At 40.8% G+C, this 21,799-nt stretch overlaps 2 protein-coding genes across 4 annotated transcripts in view; one reads left to right on the top strand and one right to left on the bottom strand.

The window, feature by feature from the left end:
* Lypd1 (LY6/PLAUR domain containing 1) overlaps positions 1–17,980 on the top strand; it is a 33,717-nt gene extending 15,737 nt beyond the window's left edge. For all 3 annotated transcript variants that reach the window (XM_048345606.1, XM_048345607.1, XM_048345608.1), the window contains one exon: positions 16,701–17,980. In XM_048345606.1, the coding sequence (XP_048201563.1) occupies positions 16,701–16,936 (236 nt within the window). In that variant the 3' untranslated portion in view covers positions 16,937–17,980. The remainder of the gene's footprint in view (positions 1–16,700) is intronic.
* The window catches only part of Gpr39 (G protein-coupled receptor 39), a 215,569-nt gene continuing 211,161 nt past the window's right edge, over positions 17,392–21,799 (bottom strand). Inside the window, exon 2 of the mRNA XM_048345605.1 lies at positions 17,392–17,903. Coding sequence (XP_048201562.1) covers positions 17,392–17,903 — 512 coding nt within the window. The remainder of the gene's footprint in view (positions 17,904–21,799) is intronic.

Raw genomic sequence — 21,799 nt, forward strand, 5'->3', positions numbered from 1 at the left:
AGGCAAAAAGATCACTCATTTTACCAAAAAAGACTAAGATGAAGGACATAGTTTTGGATTGAGAATCAAATGGTCTTTTAAATTAGCATCTTAAAATTTGGTTTGTTTAACCAGCCAGAGATGAGACCAAATAAGTACTGTTTCTTGCCCTGAAAAACAAATGAGAATTCTTCTTTGTCATGAGTCCCTAACTCCCAAGAAGGGCAAAATACCTAAAGGTGCACATGTGTCCAGTATATTCTGCCCAAATCTACAACACATTCATCACCTGGCCTCCACCGGAGAAGAGGGGCAGAAGAGGAACGGAGGCCAGGAATTACACTGACTGAATTCCTTCATGTGCAAGGGAACATAAGCTGAGGTAGATTCATTCTCCCCAGTAATTCCTCCAACTAATCACACTGAAAAATTCATTCCTAGAGCCCTTAAGACCTTTGAGGCACGATTTACATAATGAAGTAGCATGGATGTTTAAGGCTATATACTCTCATGGCTTGCTTGTTCATGAATACAGGGCTCTGCCATTTGAGACATGTGTCTAGATTGGCTTTTTTTTTTCTTTTTCTGTTACTTTGCTTTGTTTTGAGATTGAGTGCCAACAAAAACTTTTCTGTTTGAGCCAGCTTTAAACCTGATATCTCCAGATCTCAGCTTCCTGAGTAGCTAGAGTTACAGGCATGAGCCACTGGAAAAAGGCTTCTTTTTCTTTATTTTATTTATTGTCAAATTGATGTACAGAAAGGTTACAGTTTCATATGTTATGCCTTGGGTACATTTCTTGTACTGTTTGTTACCTCCTCCCTCATTCCCCCTCCCCTTACCCCTCCCCCTTTCCCTCTCTCCCTATGAGTTGTTCAGTTGGTTTACACCAAATGGTTTCAGAAGTATTGCTTTTGGAGTCATTTGTCTTTTTATCCTTTGTCTCTCGATTTTAATATTCCCTTTCACTTCCCTAGTTCTAATACCAGTATATACAGTATCCAGTGTATTCAGATGAGATACAGTGATAGCGCAAGTACAACCACAGGAAGGGATACAAGAGGATCATCAACAAAAGAAGCTACAGTTTCACAGGGCGTGTTGAAAGTAATTACAACAGTGATATAACACTCGTTTCCATAACATGGAGTTCATTTCACTTAGCATCATCTTATGCATTCATAGGGGCATAGCTATTAGGTTCTTGTGATCTCCTGCTGTGACTAGCCTAAACCTGTGCTAATTTTTCCCTGTGAGGGAAACCATAGAGTCCATGTTTCTTTGGGTCTGGCTCACTTCACTTAGTATAAGCTGTATTATAAAGCTATAGTAAAAAAAAAACAAAACTTGGTATTGGCACAGGAACAGGCCTGAAGACCAATGGAACAGAACTGAAGACCCAGAAATGAAGCCACAGAACTAAGCCTACTTAATCTTTGATAAAGGAGCTAAAAAAATAGGATGGAAGAAAGATTTCCTCTTTAACAAATGGTGCTGGCAAAACTGGTTCAACACCTGCAACAAACTAAAACTAGATCCTTATATATCACCCTGCACCAAAATCAATTCCAAATGGATCAAAGACCTTGAAATAAAAACAGGTACCCTGAAAACACTACATGAAGGAGTAGGAGAAACACTTGGGCTCCTTAGCAGAGGATGAAACTTCCTTAATAAAGGCCCAGAAATGCTACAAATCAAAGAAAGGTTGGAAAAATGGGACTGCATCAAAGTGCAGAGCTTCTGCAGGGCAAAGGACATAGCTTGCAAGATAAACAGAAAGCCCAAAGATTGGGAAAAGATCTTTACCAGCCATAAAATGGACAAAGGCCTCATATCTAAAATATATGCAGAACTGAAAAAATTAAATTCCTTCAAAACAAAACCTCAAAGAACCAACAGCCCCCTCAACAAGTGGGCTAAAGACTTAAAAAGAGACTTCTCTGATGAGGAAATGAGAATGGCCAAGAGACTTATGAAAAAGTGCTCCATGTCACTGGCCATAAAAGACATGCAAATGAAAACAACATGGAGATTCCACCTCACCCCAGTAAGAATGTCCTTTATCAAGAAAACTAACAACAATAAATGTTGGAGGGGATATGGCCAAAAGGGAACCCTACTTCACTGTTGGTGGGAATGCAAACTTGTTCAGCCACTCTGGAAAGCAGTATGAAGATTCCTCAGAAGGCTAAACATAGAGCTCCTCTATGAACCAGCAGCCCCACTTTTGGGCATCTACCCAAAAGACCACAAACAAGAACACACTAAGGCTTCTTTCTTTTTATCTTAAATAGTCCTTCACTCTTCCCTTTCTTGTCAGATCGCAACATTTTTGAAGAGAGGGTCATGTTTTTGTGTACTGGTCCTCAGGTTAGGTTTGTCTGATGCTCTGTCATGATCACATTGAGGTTTTACAGTTTGGGCAAGAAACTAAGAAGAGATATGAACTCTGTGTCCATGCAAGTTAGCCAAGGATGCATTTTGTACATCTTCTTATTGGCGATGCTAATTTTGATCACTTCATTCACATGGAATCCATTAGATGTCTTCACCCTAAATTTACTAATTTTTCCCTTTACAATTAATAGCTTTAGGGAGGTAATGTAAAACTACAGAAATATCCTTTTTGTTCTCAAACTTGGCACTCATTTCAGTATTGATTATTAACTTCTGCTTTTCTCATTTCTTCTGTATTTTTAATTCTTCTGTCAGAAAGAGCTATGCCCTTTCAATTATTCACTGATTTTGATTATTTATTTATGCTGATATGAACTATGAACATTCACATTATTCTTTGCTGTGTATTTTGTGGTTCCAATTGTTACAACTCTGTTCATTGGTGATTGGCTCCTATGACCTTTCTATGTGCCACTTCAAGGTCCTAATTTCTGAGCATCTCCTTACATTGTGGCACAAGATAGATCAGAATCCTCTTCACTTTTCCTTCCCCTGGTTGTCACTTTTCCTCTAAGTAACTATTTTTAAAATATGAGAAATAAAACAAAGTATTATATACATGGGTTGAAATACCACAGTGAACTTCCCATTGTATAAATTAATAGACACTAATAAAAAAGTTATATTAGAAACTGTACACAATCAAGGAAACAAATGTCAAGTAAAGAAAGATGATTTTTCTTAGACACATGCTATTGGCTGCCACAATTACAGGTGCTTCATTACTCTGCCATCATAATTCTCAGCAGTTTACTCTGCTGGATATGTATTCTTACTTTATTTAAAGATCAGCCTGGGGTTTAGAGAAGCTAAGTGCCTTTTTCAAGAAAGTAACCCAAGGAGAAATCATTCAGATCTATTGGACTCCAACAGAGTTCACGACTTCCACTGGGGAAGGAATGATTTCAGAACATGGACATGTTCTATTTCAGTTCTTCTACTCCTTTTTGTTAATGAAGAAATTGGAATCTTTCTTATACATAAAGGAGATGATCCCAACTCCCAGAGCTCCAGAACTAGATGGGAGAAGTTTCTAGAAGACCACCTGTCCTGGCACTCAGAGCAATATTTCTTCACATTGCCATTTAAATCCTAGATTGTTTTCACTGATAAAGCTATTCACAATTTCAGTTGAAGATTGAAACTTCCATTGATTATCTTATGACTGAATACCAATGCCTCCTGGGCTTGCCAGCAACTATGAATGAGAATTTCAGCCTAAGTGGTCATTTTGACAGTTCAAGAATCAATAAAGCTGTAGGACTAGATATAGTAGTTCATGCCTATAATCCCTCATGCTGAAGAGGTAGAGATAGGAGGATCACCAATTGAAGCCAGGGTGGGAAAAATGATAATGAGACTCGGTCTCAAAAAATAAGCTGGAAATGAACTATACAACTTGTGGGTGAGGATGGATGGGAAAAACTGGGAGAGATCGAGAAAAGAGGTGACATTGTCCAAAAGGAAATGTACTCTTCACCTAACTTACATCACTGTAACCCTCTGTACATCACCTTTATGATAACAATTAAAAAATTAAAATATCAACTGGGTACAGTGGTACATACCTATAATCCCAGTTATGTCGGAATCTTATATAGTATAATTGTGACCCAAATCTGACTCCGCACAATCCCATATCTGAAAATGAACTAAAGTTTTTTTTGTTTTTTTTAAAAGGCTAGAGATATGACTCAAGTAGTAAAGAATGCCTGCTTCTGCCTAGGCCAGCCCAAGGCCCAGAGTTTAAACCTCAGTACATAAAAAAAAAATTTTTTTTAAAGGAAGGAAGGAAGGGACTGAATAATAGGATCTCATTTTAAAAGTATCTTCTCATAAGTGCCATGACTGTTTCAACTTTTTGGCAATGGAAATTCCTTTGAAACTGTTTTCTACAAAACATTAAATTCATTTTTTTTGTATTGTCAAATATGATGTTTGTAAGAAGAGTTAGAAAAACATAAAATTCCAGAAATAAATCTAGAAAGTTCCAATCAAACCTCCAAGGGAAGAAAGTTGTCATATCCCCATGTATGCTGTGCATTGAAGTGCTCCTTAGCTTCAGGAAAACAGAAGAGAAGAGAACAATGGATTCCAGCTGTCTAGACCCAGCATGGTTCAGTGAGGTCATCACAGTCACCAGAGTATGCAGAAACGTCTTACCCAAATGAAGTGGTGTCTGGTTTATGTTGGAGACAGGGAAGAAAGGACTAGAACAGGAGGAATCCATGGGGGACAAGACAGGTGCACTGATACAAAACCTCTGGGGGACGATCTGCATAGGCTTTCCTGCAGTGTCTTGCTTTAAATAGAACAGCACCATCAAATGCCTAACTGCTAGTTTTACTCAACAGGCTGCATCCTGCCTGTGCTGGGAACAGCCTTCAGGGAATGGCTCTAATTTTGCCTTTCTTTCCCTTTATCCCCACTAGCCTCTGTTCTCCACTCCTGTGGATTGCAAGCCACCTGCAGGGATTGGATCTGCTCTGAACAGCAGGCAGAAAGCAAAGATAGTTCTATGAAAAAAGCATTTAAAAATATGGAGAAAAGGTTCCACAAATCCTATAAAACTATCCAAGGTCTTTGACAGGATAGCCTTTGAGTAGACACACATCGAACCCAGAGAGACCCTTTTTGATATTTTTCCAGAAGTATATCCTCCTAACAGTTGGATACTTCACATCTTTCTGCAGATGAAAAGATTGGGTAGAGGGATAGGGTTTGAAGAGGACAGGATTTTGAGAAAACGGATCAGAAAACTATAGCTCTATGAGCCAATCTAATCCCCTATGCACTGAAATGGGTTCTCCCTGAAATTTCTATGTTGCAGCCTTTGGCGTCCAAAGTGGTGATGTTTGAAAATGTGTTTCTAGTAGAGAATTTCAGCTAGATGAGGTCATGGGGCAGGGGCCTGGCCCAATGGTGTTCTTATACTGGTAACAGACACTTAGCCACTCAGGAGGCTGAGATCTGAGGATTGAGATTTGAAGGCAACTTGAGCAAGAAAGTTCATGAGATTCAAAAGAGCTGGAAGTAAAGCTGTAGCTTAAGTGGTAGAGCACTAGCCTTGAACACAAAAGCTCAAGGACAGCTTTCAGATCCTGAGTTCAAACCCCAGGACAGGTACATATGCACATGTACACACACACACACACCCCAGAGTATTAATCCAGAGAAAATGCTTGTGAGAACATAGGGAAGGCAGCATCTTTGTAAGGAAAGAGGAAAGAGCCTTTTCAAAAATTAAATGTCTTAGTACTTTGATCTTGAACTTCTAGCCACGTGTACTCTGATACACTTTTTTTTGTTTTCTTATTATTGTCAAAGTGATGTACAGAGAGGTTACAGTTTCATACGTTAGGCATTGGATACATTTTTTGTACTGTTTGTTACCTCCTCCCTCATTCCGCCCCTGCCCCCTCCCCTTCTCCCTCTCCCCCCATGAGTTGTTCAGTTGGTTTACACCAAACAGTTTTGCAAGTATTGCTTTTGTAGTCATTTGTCTTTTTATCCTGCGTCTCTCAATTTTGGTATTCCCTTTCACTTTCCTAGTTCTAATACCAGTATATACAGTTTCCAATGTACTCAGATAAGATACAGTGGTAGTGCAGGTACAACCACAGGAAGGTGATACAAGAGGATCATTAGCAATAGAAGCTATGGTTTCACATGGCATGTTGAACGTAATTACAACAGTGATATAACACTTGTTTCCATAACATGGAGTTCATTTCACTTAGCATTAGCTTATGCATTCATAGGGGCATAGCTATTAGGCTCTTGTGATCCTCTGCTGTGACTAGCCTAAACCTGTGCTAATTATTCCCTATGAAAGAAACCATAAAGTCCTATGAATGCATAAGATAATGCTAAGTGAAAATAATTACAATAGTGATATAACAGTCATTTCCATAACATGGAGTTCATTTCACTTAGCATCATCTTATGTGTCCATCAGGGCATAGCTATTAGGCTCTTGTGATCCTCTGCTGTGACTAGCCTAAACCTGTGCTAATTATTCCCTATGAGGGAGACCATAGAGTCCATGTTTCTTTGGGTCTGGCTCACTTCACTTAGTACAATTTTTTCCAAGTTCTTCCATTTCCTTACGGATGGGCAATGTCATTCTTTCTGATAGAGGCATAAAATTCCATTGTGTATGTGTACCACATTTTCCTAATCCATTCATCTTCTGATACACTATTATGGTAGCCATAGAAGAAGAATACAACTTGTTTCTGTAAATAATGTTTTATTACAGTACAGAAAGCTTTGTCATTCACAAATTGCCTATGGCTTCTTTCACAACGTAGTGCCAGCACAAATTAGTATTGACAGAGATCCTTTGGTTTGCAAATTCCAAGATTTATATATCTCCTCATTTTACAGAAAAGTGTGCCAACTCCTAGAATACATACTTACTGTATACAGTGTATATTTTATTTATTTATTTTGATGCTACTGTGGATTGAACACAAGGCCTCATGTTTGCTGAGTAGGTAGTCTGCCACTCTATTTGGCTTTATTAATTTTGGGGATAATGTCTTGCATTATGGGCCCAGCTGGCCTCTTATTTACACTTCCAATATAGATGAGATGACTGGTGTGTACCACCACACCCAGGGATTAGTTGAGATAGGACTTAGCTAATTTTTTTGCCTATGCTAGACTAGAACCATGATCTTCTTGATCTCTACTCTTGAGTAGCAAGGATTACAGGTCTATGACAGCCCAATGCAGACTTTAATCCCCCACTGGGAGAGTAAAGACCCAACAGAAATAAACCATCTTAGTGGGCCACAAACTACAACTGGCCTGGGAATGGCCTGGATTACTGACCTGGCCACTTCCCCTTTAAGCTGAGTGGTGTGGAGTAGGTATGCAAGACCTCAACATTTGAAGTTCTCAAAAGGTAGACAGGTTGTGGGAAGCCAGTCCGCCAGTGAGGCTGATAGGACAGGAAAAACCTGACAATGAAGACAAGAAGCGAATGAATGTGCTGACAGGTTGGAAAGGAAGGAAGAAGGAAGCATCTCACCTCTCCCTCTGTATGGTTGTGGCTTCTCTAGGGGCACAGACTCCCCAAGTCCCTACTGCAGAGTGGGAACCAGGTCGTAATGCACAGTGAAATCCTTGCCAATGGTGAAACCGTGTCTCCTCGGATAAATGGAAATGTACATTTGTAGTCTGCACCTACTTGCTTCCTTCCCAAAGCTGTGATTTGGAGATTTTTGTATTTTAAATTAATTTTATTGTCAAGATGATGTACAGAGGGGTTATAGTTACATACGTAAAGTAATGAATACATTTCTTTCCAAACTTATTACCCCTCCCTCATTTTTCTCCCACTTTCTCTCCCCCAATCCCCACCCCCAAGTTGTACAGTTAATTTAAAACATTTTGTCTTGTGAGCATCAATGTTGCATTAGTTCACCCTTTGTCCTTTGTCTCACCATTTTGATAGTTTTGGTTTTTTTGTTTTGTTTTGTTTTCTTTTTTGGCCAGTCCTGGGGCTTGGACTCAAGGCCTGAGCACTGTTCCTGTCTTTTTTGCTCAAAGCTAGCACTCTAACACTTGAGCCACAGCGCCACTTCCAGCCTTTTCTGTTTATGTGGTGTTGAGGAATCAAACCCAGGGCTTCATGCATGCAAGGCAAGCACTCTACAGCTAAGCCATATTCCCAGCCCCAGAAGTTTTGACTATATGTGTGTGAATCACCTGTGGATGGTTCTAGAAATCTGCCTATTTAGGGTAATTCCGCACACAAATGTCTGATAACCACCACCCCTTAAGCCCTTCTTGCCTGATGAAGTTCTAACACATGTTCCTTCTGGCCAGCCCCTTAATGAAGCACTCAGTACCTAGTGATGTACTTTTGATGAAGGAAGGTTTAGGCCAAAGGGATAACACTACATCAGTGGTCCATACATTAAAGAACTTTTGTACCTGTCAGCTGCCAGGCAAGTCAGTCCTCGGGCTTTTGGGCCACAGAGTGCCAGCATGCAAGCTGTTGTCCCCCAAGGCCCAGTAACATGAAGTTCCAAAGCTGAGACCACTTTTGGCCTGGATTTGCCACCAGCAGAGTTGATGCAGGTGCTTTTTATTCCGCCCACTCAAACTGTGGTGACCCAGCTGTGTGAGGAACGGACAGGATGAGCTGGACTCCAACAAAGAGAAAACACCATCTTTCTTCTTCCCTCTGTGTAATCAATAATTCAACCGTGTAAAGCCAGCCCGATGCCTGACAGAGTGCTTGCTGTAAAGAACAAGACAAGGGCCATCCAACATCCACATCAACTTCTAAAACTTCTTTCTCAGTCTACATTGTTCCTATTCCCCATTCTGCCTTTGTCTTTCCCCCATCTGAATGCAAAACAAATATTTTTCTGCTGAGATGTGGGTCCAGGAGGAGCAAGAATGGAGTGTGTGAAGCAAAGTGAAAAGAGAAGGCAATAATTTTAAATGTCAAACAGATCTGTCAGTGATTACTGAAGTCACTGTCCCCTCTGAGTTAAATGCCAGGGGAGGTGAAATGCAGCAAGTAGCTACTTGTATGCATTAAAGGCTTGAATCTGAGGATGCCCGATGGATCATAATCCATAGATCATAATACCTACAACAGCAGCAAACACCTGTAGTTTTCTGAATGCCTTACACATCTTATTTAACACGGGCCAGCCAGTCATTTCTATTGTTTGCCAGATTGAGGAGAAGGGTACAATGATGCAAAACTGTTTTGGACCCACTTGTTTACATGCATTTCCACCCATCCATGTATTTATGTAAGTGCTACATGTAGGGTACAGAGAGGCAGCCCCTTTTCTTTCTGTTTTCAACCTTTCAACACAACTCTTGTGAGGATAAATGACTCCACAAGTATGAGTTCATGAGTCCCAGGTAGCAGAGACAAATGCTGTAATGGAAGGAACTCCCCTAGAAGAAACCCGACATTTTATTTACTCTTTCCTCCACTCTTGGGTGTGCTACTCATTGACAGCCTAAATAAGGCAGATTAATAGGAATGGCCTCCTCAAAGAGATCTGTTCAGAGTCACTTTCAAGCAACTATGCGGAGCTGCCCACTTGAATCCAAGAGTCCCCAGGAGGCCATCACCTCTCTAAAGATTTAAGAGGGATTAAAGTTTTAAATACTGGGTGTCTTAATTAATTTGGTGATTGGGGGTGGTGTGTTCTACAGACTCCTGTGTGGCAGATCCCACCTGTGAGAGCTGGTGACAGGACACATCTCTGTGCCCCTGCAGGGTGAAGTAGTGGGAACAGGTCCAAGCTGGGATTAGCCTTTCAGCACCAGCCAAGCCTGCTAGCTCTGAGCCTGAATCTCTCTCCACACCTCTCAACTCCGCCTTGTGTTAACAAGTCCTGGAGATTTGTTGTAGTTTTATGTCATGTCTGAGGCTAGAACCCCATCAGCCTAGGAATGTTTAGGTCCTCTTCAAATTATGCTCTTTCTTCTGTCCTTTGGTCTTCTCCCTTTGTTCACTCACTTCATAAACACTATTGAATCAACATCTACCAGTCATTCTTCTAAATTGTGGGGCTTCCATTAGTAAAGTAGGTTGAGTATTGAAACCAAGAGACTATTCATGCAGGGGAGGAGGACAGGAAGAATATCTTAGCTGTGCAAGGCCATCTCCAGATGTCTTCCTCCTGGCTCTCACTCATTGCTTTCTGTGTTAACTCACCATGGTAGCTTTCTGGGAGTTCCATGCTAGCCATAAATGTGTGGCAAAACCCACCTGTGGTGGGCTTCAAATATCAAGTCCCAACCATGGTGCTGCTGAATTCGGGGCAAGTTATAAGCCTCATTGCCAAACCTGTCCTAGGTTGAGGGGGACCCACCTGTGAGACTGGCAGCATGCTGATGGAGTGCACCCCTCTGCCACTTTGGTGGCACATATCACCATTGTGTGCACCAAACCTGAGAATTCATTGAACTAGCTCAATTGGTTTATGTTTTTCAAATTCTATTAATTTGTAATTTACAAGTGTAAGCTATTTATGAGTATATTCGCACATACTGTGAGGCATTCTGCTACAACACATAAATCATCAAGTCCCCGATTATCACCCCTCCCTACAGGGACTACACTATTGAATGCAGACCTCTTACTCTGATTTTACTTCAAAACATAAACTTATGTACTCAGATACACATACCCTACAAACCCTGTCAGGCTATGTATCATATGCATTGTGTATTTCTTTTCTTACATATAGTGTTCCTGTGTCATTTGGAATTTGTTTTTCTACTCAGTAAGAACCTACCAGATCAGTACTGAACCCCTGCTATCTCTTTCCTTTCTCTCCTTCTCTCTCCCTCCTTCCTTCTCTCTCCCCCTCCTCCACTTCCTTTCTCTCTCTGCCAGGGTGCTATTATTGAGCTTTTTCAGCTCAAAGCTATTGCTCTGCTTCTGGCTTTTTTGGTGATTAATTGGTGATAAGAGTCTCACAAACTTTCCTGCCCAAGCTGTCTTCAAAGCATGATCATCAGATTTCAGCTGCTTGAGTAGCTATCCCAAAGTATAAATGAATCGTTTTTCTAATTAGAGATCTAAAGGTGTATTTTGTTTTTAAGTATAAAAGTCAAGTAATGGAACAACACAAGTTGTATATTTAAAATCATTATAGGGCTGCAGGTTTAGCTCAATGGCAGAATACCCCTTTTTTCTCTTTTCTTTCTTCTTTCCTCCTCTTCCTCCTCTTCCTCCTTTTTGCAATACTAGTATTTGAACTCAGGGCTTCATAGTTGTTAGGCAGGCGCTCTACCACTTGAACCAAATCTTCAGCCCTGTTTTTTGCTGGTTATTCAAGAGACCTCGTCTAGCAAACTTTTCTGCCTAGGCTGACTTCAAAGCATGATCCTTGAAATCTCAGCCTCCTGGGTAGCTAGGATAGTAGGTGTGAGCTCTCAGCACCTGGCTGCTCTGGTTATTCTTCAGATAGGATCTCTCTCCATTTTGCCTAGGTTATCCATTCTCCTATTTATGCTTCCTATTGGGCTAGGATGACAGACAAATGCAGAGCACATGCTTAGCATGCAGATCCCTGTGTTGAATACCCAGTACTACATAAAACTATGTAAAATGTATATCATAGTTTCTCCTCCTCCTCTTCCTCCTCTTCCTTCTTTTTTTGTGCCCACTCTGTTGGCGCTTGAACTCAGGGACCTCACACTTATTTGGCTGGTACTCTAGCACTTGATCCATATCTCCAATTCTGGCTTTTTGTTGGTTAATTATAGATAAAAATCTCTCAAATGTATCTGCCCAGGCTGGCATTGGTCTTCAATCCTCAGCTCTTTGCTTCCTAAGTTGTTGGATTGTAGAGGTGAGAGCCACAGGCTCTGGGCTCCAAATTCTTTCTGATCTTATATTACTTATACTTCTACCAGTTGTTCAAGATAAGGCTCATTCTGATTTGACTCACAACTCTTAGGCCCAGTTCTGAGCTCATAGAGGTTACATTAAAGAAAGACAAACAAACACAGGTCCCCCTTCCCTGTGATGCCCAGATTTTGGCTGTGGTACCCCACAGCACCTCACTGTGGCTGACTCTTTGACAGTAGGATCATTGTCAGGAGCCTCCAGTGGAGACTGCTAGGAAGGGAGGGGTTGTGCTGCACTGGTATGATTTGGTAAAAATGGCTCAGTAAAGGTATTTTTATTTTAAAATGTTCATTTTCCTAGTTCTGCTTTCAAATGGTAAAACAAAAAAAGTCTACAGTTTTTTTCTTCACCCCTATTCTACCACCACCCACGACCTCTGAGACAACCACTATTACATCTTTGTACATTTTTTCAGAGACATTTTATGCATGTGTACAGAAATGTACACACATATACAATGTTCACCAGCTTTGAATAGTTTAGCATTGTAGACAATGTAGTAAAATGTTTAAGTGTATAGATTCTAAATTGGGCTAATACATAATATCTTTATGATCCCTATGGAAATTAATTCCTGTCTGCCTCAGTTTCTCCAACTATAAACCACAGGTTACTGCTAGAATTATTACCAAGATTAAAAGTTAAGATTTTTAATTTTATAAGATATATACAACACAGATATATATGTTCATTTGTTAATAAATAATAAAAGAAGAGAAGGAGGAAGGAAGATAATACCCATTTGGACTTTGTGGCACTCTACTACTTGGGCCATGCCCCAGCACATTTTGATCTAGTTATTTGTGAGCTAGGGTCTTGCTTTTTCCCCCCAGCTGCAGCTGAAGATTGAGTGGGCCTGAAAGCTCTTCTTTCTCTTTGTGAGACCTTGGGAGTGTCCATGTCTGTGTGTGTGTATGTTTGTGTGTGTGTGTGTGCGCACGTGTGTGTGTGTGAAACAGAGAGAGAGAGAGAGGCTAAGTTTTGAACTCAGAGTGCTGTCCCTGAACTTTGGTGCGTAAGATTAGCACTCTACTATTTGAATCAGAGCACCACTTCTGGCTTTTTGGTGGTTAATTAGAGATAAGAGTCTCATGTATTTTCCTACCTGGGATACCAGCAGCTAGGATTACAGGCATGAGCCTTTGGTACTCACTTGGCTGTTTCTTTATCTTTGCAGATTTCACTTAGTAATTCTTTTCCTGCTCCAGTCTCCTTCCCCAGACCATCTACATCTCTCAAAGGCACCAACTTACCCCACCAGACTAATTTCAATAAAAAGGATGAGTAAAATAACCTTCTGTTTTCTTAAATCCCCTTTTAATCCCTTAGTTCAACACTTACTGCCTGCTTTTTCTACCATTGTCAATTGACATTTGCACATTATCACACTTTACCTTTTTATTTATAAACATCTCCAAAGCCAGTGCAGTCACATCTGCACACAAGTCTTTTATCCAGTTCCAAACCACTTTATTCACACTCCGTCCCTCTCACAGACCCCGGAACCCCAGTCTCAAGGCTCGGACTTGCATTGTAGGAGGCTCATGGGGGCCCCAGCTGTCCTGAGTCTCCTGGTCCTGACAAAGGGACATCTTGACATTCTTCTCACTTCCTCAGGGTTCTTGATCTGAAGTGACCAGCCACAGTGAACACATCTGTGTAACAGCACAGCCCTTATGGAATATTGAGGGTTGCTTTGAGAGGAGTATATAGTATTAATTCATGAGCTACTAACTTGAGAGCTAACACCAGAACACAGTTTTCCCTACCCCAGCTACCTTTATGAAGCAATTGTTTTGGTTCTTGGTCCATCTCTTCAGACACCATGTACTTACCTTGTTGCTGATTCATATGCCTGCAAAGTGAAGCTCCAAAATAAACCACCAAGTCACATTCCTAAGTAAAAATGACAATTGAAGAATAGCTTTTAAGGTGTGATATCACCAACAGATGTGTTATTTTTCCTCGGAAGGAGGCACACCAAACAGAGATCAACAGTACGCCTCAAAGGGGCAGAGGTGATTGAGGAACATTTTCTCTGTATCTGATTATCTGAACATGTTTGACATGGAAAAACATACTTAATATATTTGAATTTTTTTGAATTAATATATTTTGAATTTTTTTATATTTTTGAATTTTTAAAAGTCACTTGAAGTTGTAGTTGAACTGGCAAATGAGAGTTAGTACTTCTAAAATGTAAGAATAAGAAGAAGAATAAGAGAGTAAAACATAGTTTCCTTGAAGGGTGAATGAAAAGAACAAAAGGAGAAAATCCCTGAAGTGTATATCTGAGAATCAAACAATACTTTGCATGCATCCATACACGTCTTCTGTATGTGGGCATATACCTTGGAGCAGCTATCTCTGGGATTTTCTATCAGTACTAGAAAAATCAATCATTACAAATATGCAGTTACAGAAAAGGAATGACATTAAATTGCATGTTTTAAGGCAAATCTAAAGTACTCTTTTTACCTCCCACTTGTAAGTTTTAGGCAGTTTGATTCTTTTCTGTGGCTACATACCCCAACTAGCAATTCTTATAGATGAGAGAGCCCAAATCTAAGCCACACCAACCTACACATTTACAGGAAAGCATTGGGTAAGGTCGTTGGTTGCTAGTGGGGTGTGTCACATTTCTCATTTGTGCAAATAGGCTGACATTCACCTCAAAGACAATGCCATTATTCAACATTATCCATCCAAAAGAGAATTCATTGATATCCAATAGCCATACACACTCTTTGGAGTAAAGCCAGCCTCCTCCACTTCTACTATAGTTAATTGGCTCTCCTCTGTGCTATTCAGTATTATAGGTGACAGCCCAAAGCAGAATGTTCAGCTCATACCCCAGCTACTCTACTTTCTTCTTACGTGATCTCAGAAAATCACTAAATTCCCAGTGACTGGACCTCTGACTCCCAATCTGTACAATGTGAATGATTATGGAGACTGTCCTTCTAGAGATGTGTGTTAGCTTTCCATTACCGTAATAGGGCCTGAAATAAACAACTTGGGTTGAGGAAGGGTTTATGTTCATTAACAGTTTTAGAGGGTTCAGTCTACAGACATGATCTTGTGGTAAGGAAGCTGCAGAGTAATGAAGATCCTCCCTCATAGCCACAGGCAAGAGAGAATAAGAGGCTGGAGCATCATTATTCCCTCCCTTCCCCAGAAATGATCTAAGATGTCCCAGGAAACAATCCCAACTCTTCCATTTCTGCCATCTCCCAATAGTGCCATTTTGGGTTACAAGCTTACAACACATGGACTTTTAGGGGGCATTCTAGGCACCAGCAGTCACATGGTAGTGAGCTAGTATACTATAGCCATCAAGATAGCATCTGACATTCAGAAAAGTCCTTAAATAAACTGAACAGATATTATTGTCATTATACTAGAAATTATTATCCCACACTTTAGTACACTCTCAGATTGATTAAGTCAAATAAGAGAGCTGGACATAGTGACACATACTTATAGTCCCAGTTGCTACATGGGAGGCAAAGATAGGAAGATCAAGTTTCAAGGCCAGCCCAGGCCAAAGCACCAGATCTTATCTAAAGAACAATCTAAAAGAAGCAAAAGGGCTGGAGGCATTGCTCAAGAGGTATAGTGTTTACCTAACAAGTGTGAGGTTCTGAGTGCAATCCCAGTACTACTGCCATTAAAAAAGAAGAGCCAGACTCTGGTGGCTCACACCTATATTCCTACCTACTCAAGAGGCTGAGATCTGAGGATCATGGTTCAAAGCTAGTCCAGGCAGGAAAGTCCATGAGACTTATCTCCAATAAACTGCTTAGAAAAAGGCAGACGTGGCACTGTGTCTAAAGTGGTAAAGCACTAGCCTTAAGCACAGAGAGACTCTGGGACAGATCCCAGGCCCTGAGTTCAAGCCCCAGGACCAGCAAAAACAGAAGGAGGATGAAGCGAAGGAGGAGGAGGAGGAAGAGGAGGAGTATTATAGGAAATGCCCTCTCTTGATGACTACACTACACTTTGGTCAGGACACATATATTCCTTGACATGGGCCTCTAGTTTTCTCAGGAAGACCATGTGAGTTACTGAATATTCGCTCTTTGAAGCCAATTTGGAAAAATTACTATTTATCTTAAGGCCAAAGTTGCTTCCCTTAAAAGGAGGTTGAACTACACATACTTTTGTCTATACCAACTGCTCTCTAAATCCAGTAGATTTTTCACACCTAGAAGTCATGGCTCATACAGTAGCGATTGAATTAATTCCCTTTAGGTATTGGCTTTTATTCAAAGAATTCTGGTATTTAATATACACAAAGTTAATGTAATATATATTTGTTTATAAACTAGTAAGTACCTAAAGTGAAAACAGAGATAAAGTTCAGAGATAAAGTTCAGCCTCTTATTCTCTCTTGCCTGTGGCTATGAGGGAGGATCTTCATTACTCTGCAGCTTCCTTACCACAAGATCATGTCTGTAGACTGAACCCCCTAAAACTGTTAATGAACAGTTCTCCTGGTGTAAGATACTTTGAACAATAACAACAACAAAAAGTGAATAAAAAAACTCTTTGTTTAGTACAAAATGTGAACACTAAGTTTAAAACAGTAGGTTTTTATTTTAATAACTGTTTATTCACTGGTATGAGGATCTAAGTAGCTTTTGGAACAATTTTGTCAAAAACACTATTGCCTTTTTCAGCATAAATATGTGTATTTATAAATTCAGTGAAACATTCCCAAACAGCTCCTTCATCTCAAGTCTCTGGGCTGTGGGAGGAATGCTAAAGAGCTGTTCTTTCAATTTGAGCTCCAAGAGATGGCTGTCCTTTGGTCAGTGAACATTAACCTGGTTCCTTTGGGTCTGTGTTGCAGGAATCATGTATCGCAAGTCATGTGCGTCCTCCGCGGCTTGTCTCATCGCCTCCGCCGGCTACCAGTCCTTCTGCTCCCCAGGGAAACTGAACTCGGTGTGCATCAGCTGCTGCAACACCCCTCTTTGCAATGGGCCAAGGCCCAAGAAAAGGGGCAGCTCTGCCCCAGTCCTCAGGCCAGGGCTCCTTACCACCATCCTGCTCCTCAAGTTAGCCCTCTTCATGGCCCACTGCTGAAGCTGAAGAAGATGCCACCCCTCCTGCATCATTCTGGCCCTCACTCTCCCACCCCTCCAAGTTTTCTTCTGAGTGTCCTTTTATTCTGGGTAGAGAGGAGAGCTTTTGTTGTTGTTGTTGTTGTTATTCCTTTGCAAAGAATGAAAGAGCCCAAAACACTGTTGTGAGCTCTGAATCCATTACTTCAGTCTGAAATTTCAGTGTGTGTCTGAAGGAAGGGAGCGTAGCTAAATTTCTGTGTCCTGTCCCAGTACCAGATTCAAAGCCAGGCAAGCTGATATATCAACACTTTGGAAGTCACCAAGGTGGGCCCCTGCCCTTTCCAAAGCCCCCCATCTCCTAGCTTCCATTCTGTCCTTGAGAATAGAAAAGTATGTTTTGGGACTGCTATGGGAAATAAGATTGTCTCTCTGGGGGGAAGGCTAGTTCCTACTTAAGACTCCACACCTGATGGTTCACACTTCATGCTCCTCCTGCAAGCCATTCTCTGCGGCCAGATTGACTGGTTTTGCCTCAGAGTTGGGCTGTGGTGACTCACAACTCGATGGCTGGGGCTTGGGAGCTGGCTCTGCCTCACACTGAAACGTGCTTAAGAAAACCTTATTAGTTCTCCTTGCAGAGGAATTGCGCTGGGAGCTCAAGAAGATGAGAGGGCTGCGGGCCGAGCTGGCACTCCCGGTGGTGGAGCTCTTGTGGGAACGCAGGCGTCTCTGCTGATTGGCATGCTGTAGCGTCAGGTGACAACGCAACACCTGCCCGAACACCTTGCGGAACTGCTGTGAGGACACGTTGTACAGGAGCGGGTTGATCACTGAGCTGAGGTAGAAGAAGGTGTCTGAGAAAGGGAGGAGAATCATGTATGCCCGGAAGTAGGACCTGGTCCAGTCGTGCTTGGGTTTGGCTGCAGCCATGATTCTCCGGATTTGGTTTGGCATCCAGCACACAGCCAGTGTCACAACAATTAGCCCTGAGCAGGAGAGAAAAAAGGAGACAGGGAAAGGGGAAACAGCATGAGAACAAAAATAAATAAATAACCATAAAATATTTAGCGCCCCTTGGTTTTGTGCTTACTGGCCAGGAAACTACCAATTTTTCACTGTTGTGCTTGACAGCTTCTTTTGCCACTAGCAAAAGAGAATTTAATGCTCTTTTGGGCTCAGGGGAGTTGGCTGTGTTAAAGACCATTAAATGCTTTAGATAGTGTGTTTATACCTGTTGATTCCTGTTAATTTTGAAAATGTTTTCATTGTTTCTTGTCTGTCCTGAACATATTTTCTGTTTCTCATAAATTTAGTTTTGTCATTTTGTTGTAAAGCAATAGATGTAGACATTCAATAGAGCCATATTAGATGAAATGGCATTCTTATTTTGAAAAAGTTCTGCAAAAAGAAGACCCTGAAAGTGATATTTTAAAGTCAAATGGAAACAGTCTCCCCTTGGTAATGAGGAAGCATATTTAATCATGCTAATTTCAATTTAATTCCAAGGGAATCAAATCAGGGATAGCCTGTCAGTGAGAATGTCCTTTGTACATACATGTGCTAGGTATGCATATCTACAATGCTAATGCTCACATCTGCAGCAGCACCTCTGCCACTTTTCAAAATCTTTTAGAAGCATCATTTCAAATAAGTGATCTCACGACATCAGTAAATACATAACCTATCTCCAGGTCAGCCTTTGCAGCCCTGAGCAGCAGTGTTAGCAACCCAGAAATGACCGGACCTTGGAGAAGAGGTACCACACCAGTGGTCCCAAATGTTGCCTTCAATGTGCATTGGTTTGCATAACAATGTTCTTGCATTCTCCATCATTTCTGCAGCTGAAATTATATTATGAGACTTGATATAAGGTGACAGAACAAGAACAAAAGAAGGATGATGAGAGAAGCTGCAGGACATTTGCTTATTCCTTTCTTTTTTTTTTTTGGCCAGTCCTGGGCCTTGGACTCAGGGCCTAAGCACTGTCCCTGGCTTCTTCCCGCTCAAGGCTAGCACTCTGCCACTTGAGCCACAGCGCCGCTTCTGGCCGTTTTCTGTATATGTGGTGCTGGGGAATCGAACCTAGGGCCTCGGGTATCCAAGGCAGGCACTCTTGCCACTAGGCTATATCCCCAGCCCCAGTACTTATTCTTTTCTTAAGCAGCTGAGACCCCAGAATGTAAGTCCTCAATATAAAGAGATGGTATCATTTTAAAGTTGTAGCCGCAGTAGCATTTTCAGGAAAGCTTAGAAAAATCCATTCATATTTTTCAGGCTTTCTGGTTTTTCTAGGAGACCACAGGAGAGGTGATGGCTAGCAGTGACTGCTTCCTACTAAAACTCAATGGCAAATGTTTCTTTTATAAAAGCTGTAGGGGAAAACAGCCACATTCATGCATCCAGGATTGCCTATCCTACACACACTTGTGTGAACATTTCTTCCCTGGTGGTGGAGGGACCTTTGTTCTCTTCTGTGGCACTGAAATATCCCCATTCCCCCAAAGACAACTCCTCCATGAAGCCTATCAGTCAGCAAGGAGGCCCTGGGAAATGCTGCTTCTTTGTTCATTTCTAAGGGTTCTTCCTGTCAAACTTCAGCCTAGGCTTTGAAATATAAACCAATTTGCTTATTTTTTTTCCTTTGAATTTGCTACCCTGAGAACAGTCAGTAAATCTAAAAATAAAATAGGCAAAGTAACGTATTGATCTGATGAAAAGGAAAGAAGAAGAAGAAGAAGAAGAAGAAGAAGAAGAAGAAGAAGAAGAAGAAGCCGCCAAAATACTATCTTAAGTCAGGAGCAAATTCTCAGTCACCTCATTACTGAGATGGCATGAAAATGATAACACAGAATCAACACTTTTTCTGATTAAAAAATACTTGCATAGTAAATTGGGTTTGCTGTTTGTTTGTTTTTTCACTTCAGTGAGGAGCCCAGGTGCTTCTAACCACCCGTGCTGTCAAAAATTCCTTCTGAAGTTTCTGCTTGTGGCTTTCATCTCATATAGCTCTGAATGAGTGGTTCATTATATTAATCCTGCAGGAACTCCGAAACCTCCCAAACCAAGGGAAGTGACATGCGTCACAAAGTTTTACATTTTCTTCCCTTCTCTGCCATCACATTTCATGGAACAGCTACAACCATCTTCATCTAAGGGCACAGTTCTCAGACATGGGAAATTTTAGATGAGTTTAGGTAAATATTCTGATGTAAGAGGTTCCTTTTAGGGCAGCAGAACTAGAAAAATGTTCATGAAGCAGCTTGTACTTAGCACGGACTAAACACAACTCAGCTTTTAAAGACAATAGGTAAAGAAAGGTACAGATAAAGGAGGCAAGTTCTACAGCCAGGTACGAGAAGTTAGGAAATTCCATTTCTTTTTCCTTGTGTTTTGTTCCTTCTCTTGATCTCTTGTTTACACAATCCTTATTTTCTTTCCTAGCTTCCCACATGTACTTGCTTGGCTTCAATTGTCCTTGAGTGATCAACCCATCAAAAGAAGCAGAGTTTAGTAAAAAGTATGACCCAAGATTCAGGTAGGAGATTAGAGACGGGGCAGATAAGAGCTGTAATTTGGTTTGTAGTTTCAGCCAGGATAAAATTCTTGCTCTGAAATTGAAACAAGTGAGTAATAGTGAGGTGGGTGTTCAGAAAAAGTAGTAGGAACTAAGTGAGGAACCAGATCACTGGCTTCCCAATGAACTTCCCATGAGAGTCTCCATAATAAGAAAAAGAAGGGAAAGCTCATCTCTGCCAGTACTGAAAAGAAGATATGATCACGAGTATAACATCCATGAATCAGAATTTGAAATAGAGGAGAATTTAAAATTTCCACATCTCACAAATCTTGAAGTATAATCAAGAATAGTTATGAAAAATTATGATGTTTTTCTGTGTCACTTTGTGTTAAGAATTCTGCTTATTTCCCATGAATTTCTCTGGACAACAACTTGGTGAACTCAGACCTGGGAGGTCAAAATTACAATCGAGAAAGGGGAAGCTCAGAAGAAATTAATTACCCAAGTGCTACAGCAGAATCCAATCTCTGTATTAGTGTGGGAGGGGGTGCATGTGTGTGTGTGTGGTGTGTATTTCAGTTTGAAAAATACAGAAAAACAAGCAAGAAAGCACAATTTACTATGACTCATGCACAAGAGACATACGTAGCCAGCTCTATGCACTGAACACATATAATGTAAGCCATATGTCTAATTAACATTTTGAGTACTCACATTCAAAAAGTAAAAGGAAATAGGTGAAATCAATTTCCACAATGTCTGTTGATTCAATATACTTGTAAACTAAATTTCATACATAATTTCAATATGGAATTGAGATTTAAAAAATGATTGGTGAGCTGTTTTCAGATTATTTATTTTTCATATTTAAATCTTTAAAAATCAGTACTGTTTTTACTTTTACCACATATTCAATTGGGCCCAGCCAGTAGCTGCCTCACTGAACTGTATAGATGCAACTAAACTTTCCTAAACGCTCCCTCAGAGACTCTCCCCACAGTAGCAAGACTCCCTGTTGCTTTCTCTTCCCATTCTTTCTATCTTTCCCAGCATAGATACATGCCCTAAACCCAGAACTCCCATGCACCATCCCACATTCCTTTATTTGCAGCATTGTAACACAAACAATGCAAAATCCTGACTGTATTTCTGTGTGTGTGTGTGTGTGTGTGTGTGTGTTATTTTGTTACCATGTGAGCTACAACACCAGTCCTTTGGTTTTAGTATGCTTTTCAGATAGAATTTTGTGTTAATTTTGCTTGGATGGACCTCCATTTAAGACCTTTCAAGTACCTAGGATCATAAAAATTAACCACTATGCCTAGCTTATTTTTGAGATAGGGTCTTGCTAACTTTTGTCCAGAT

Source organism: Perognathus longimembris, chromosome 4 (assembly GCF_023159225.1).
Source record: "Perognathus longimembris pacificus isolate PPM17 chromosome 4, ASM2315922v1, whole genome shotgun sequence".
NCBI classification, from domain to species: domain Eukaryota; kingdom Metazoa; phylum Chordata; class Mammalia; order Rodentia; family Heteromyidae; genus Perognathus; species Perognathus longimembris.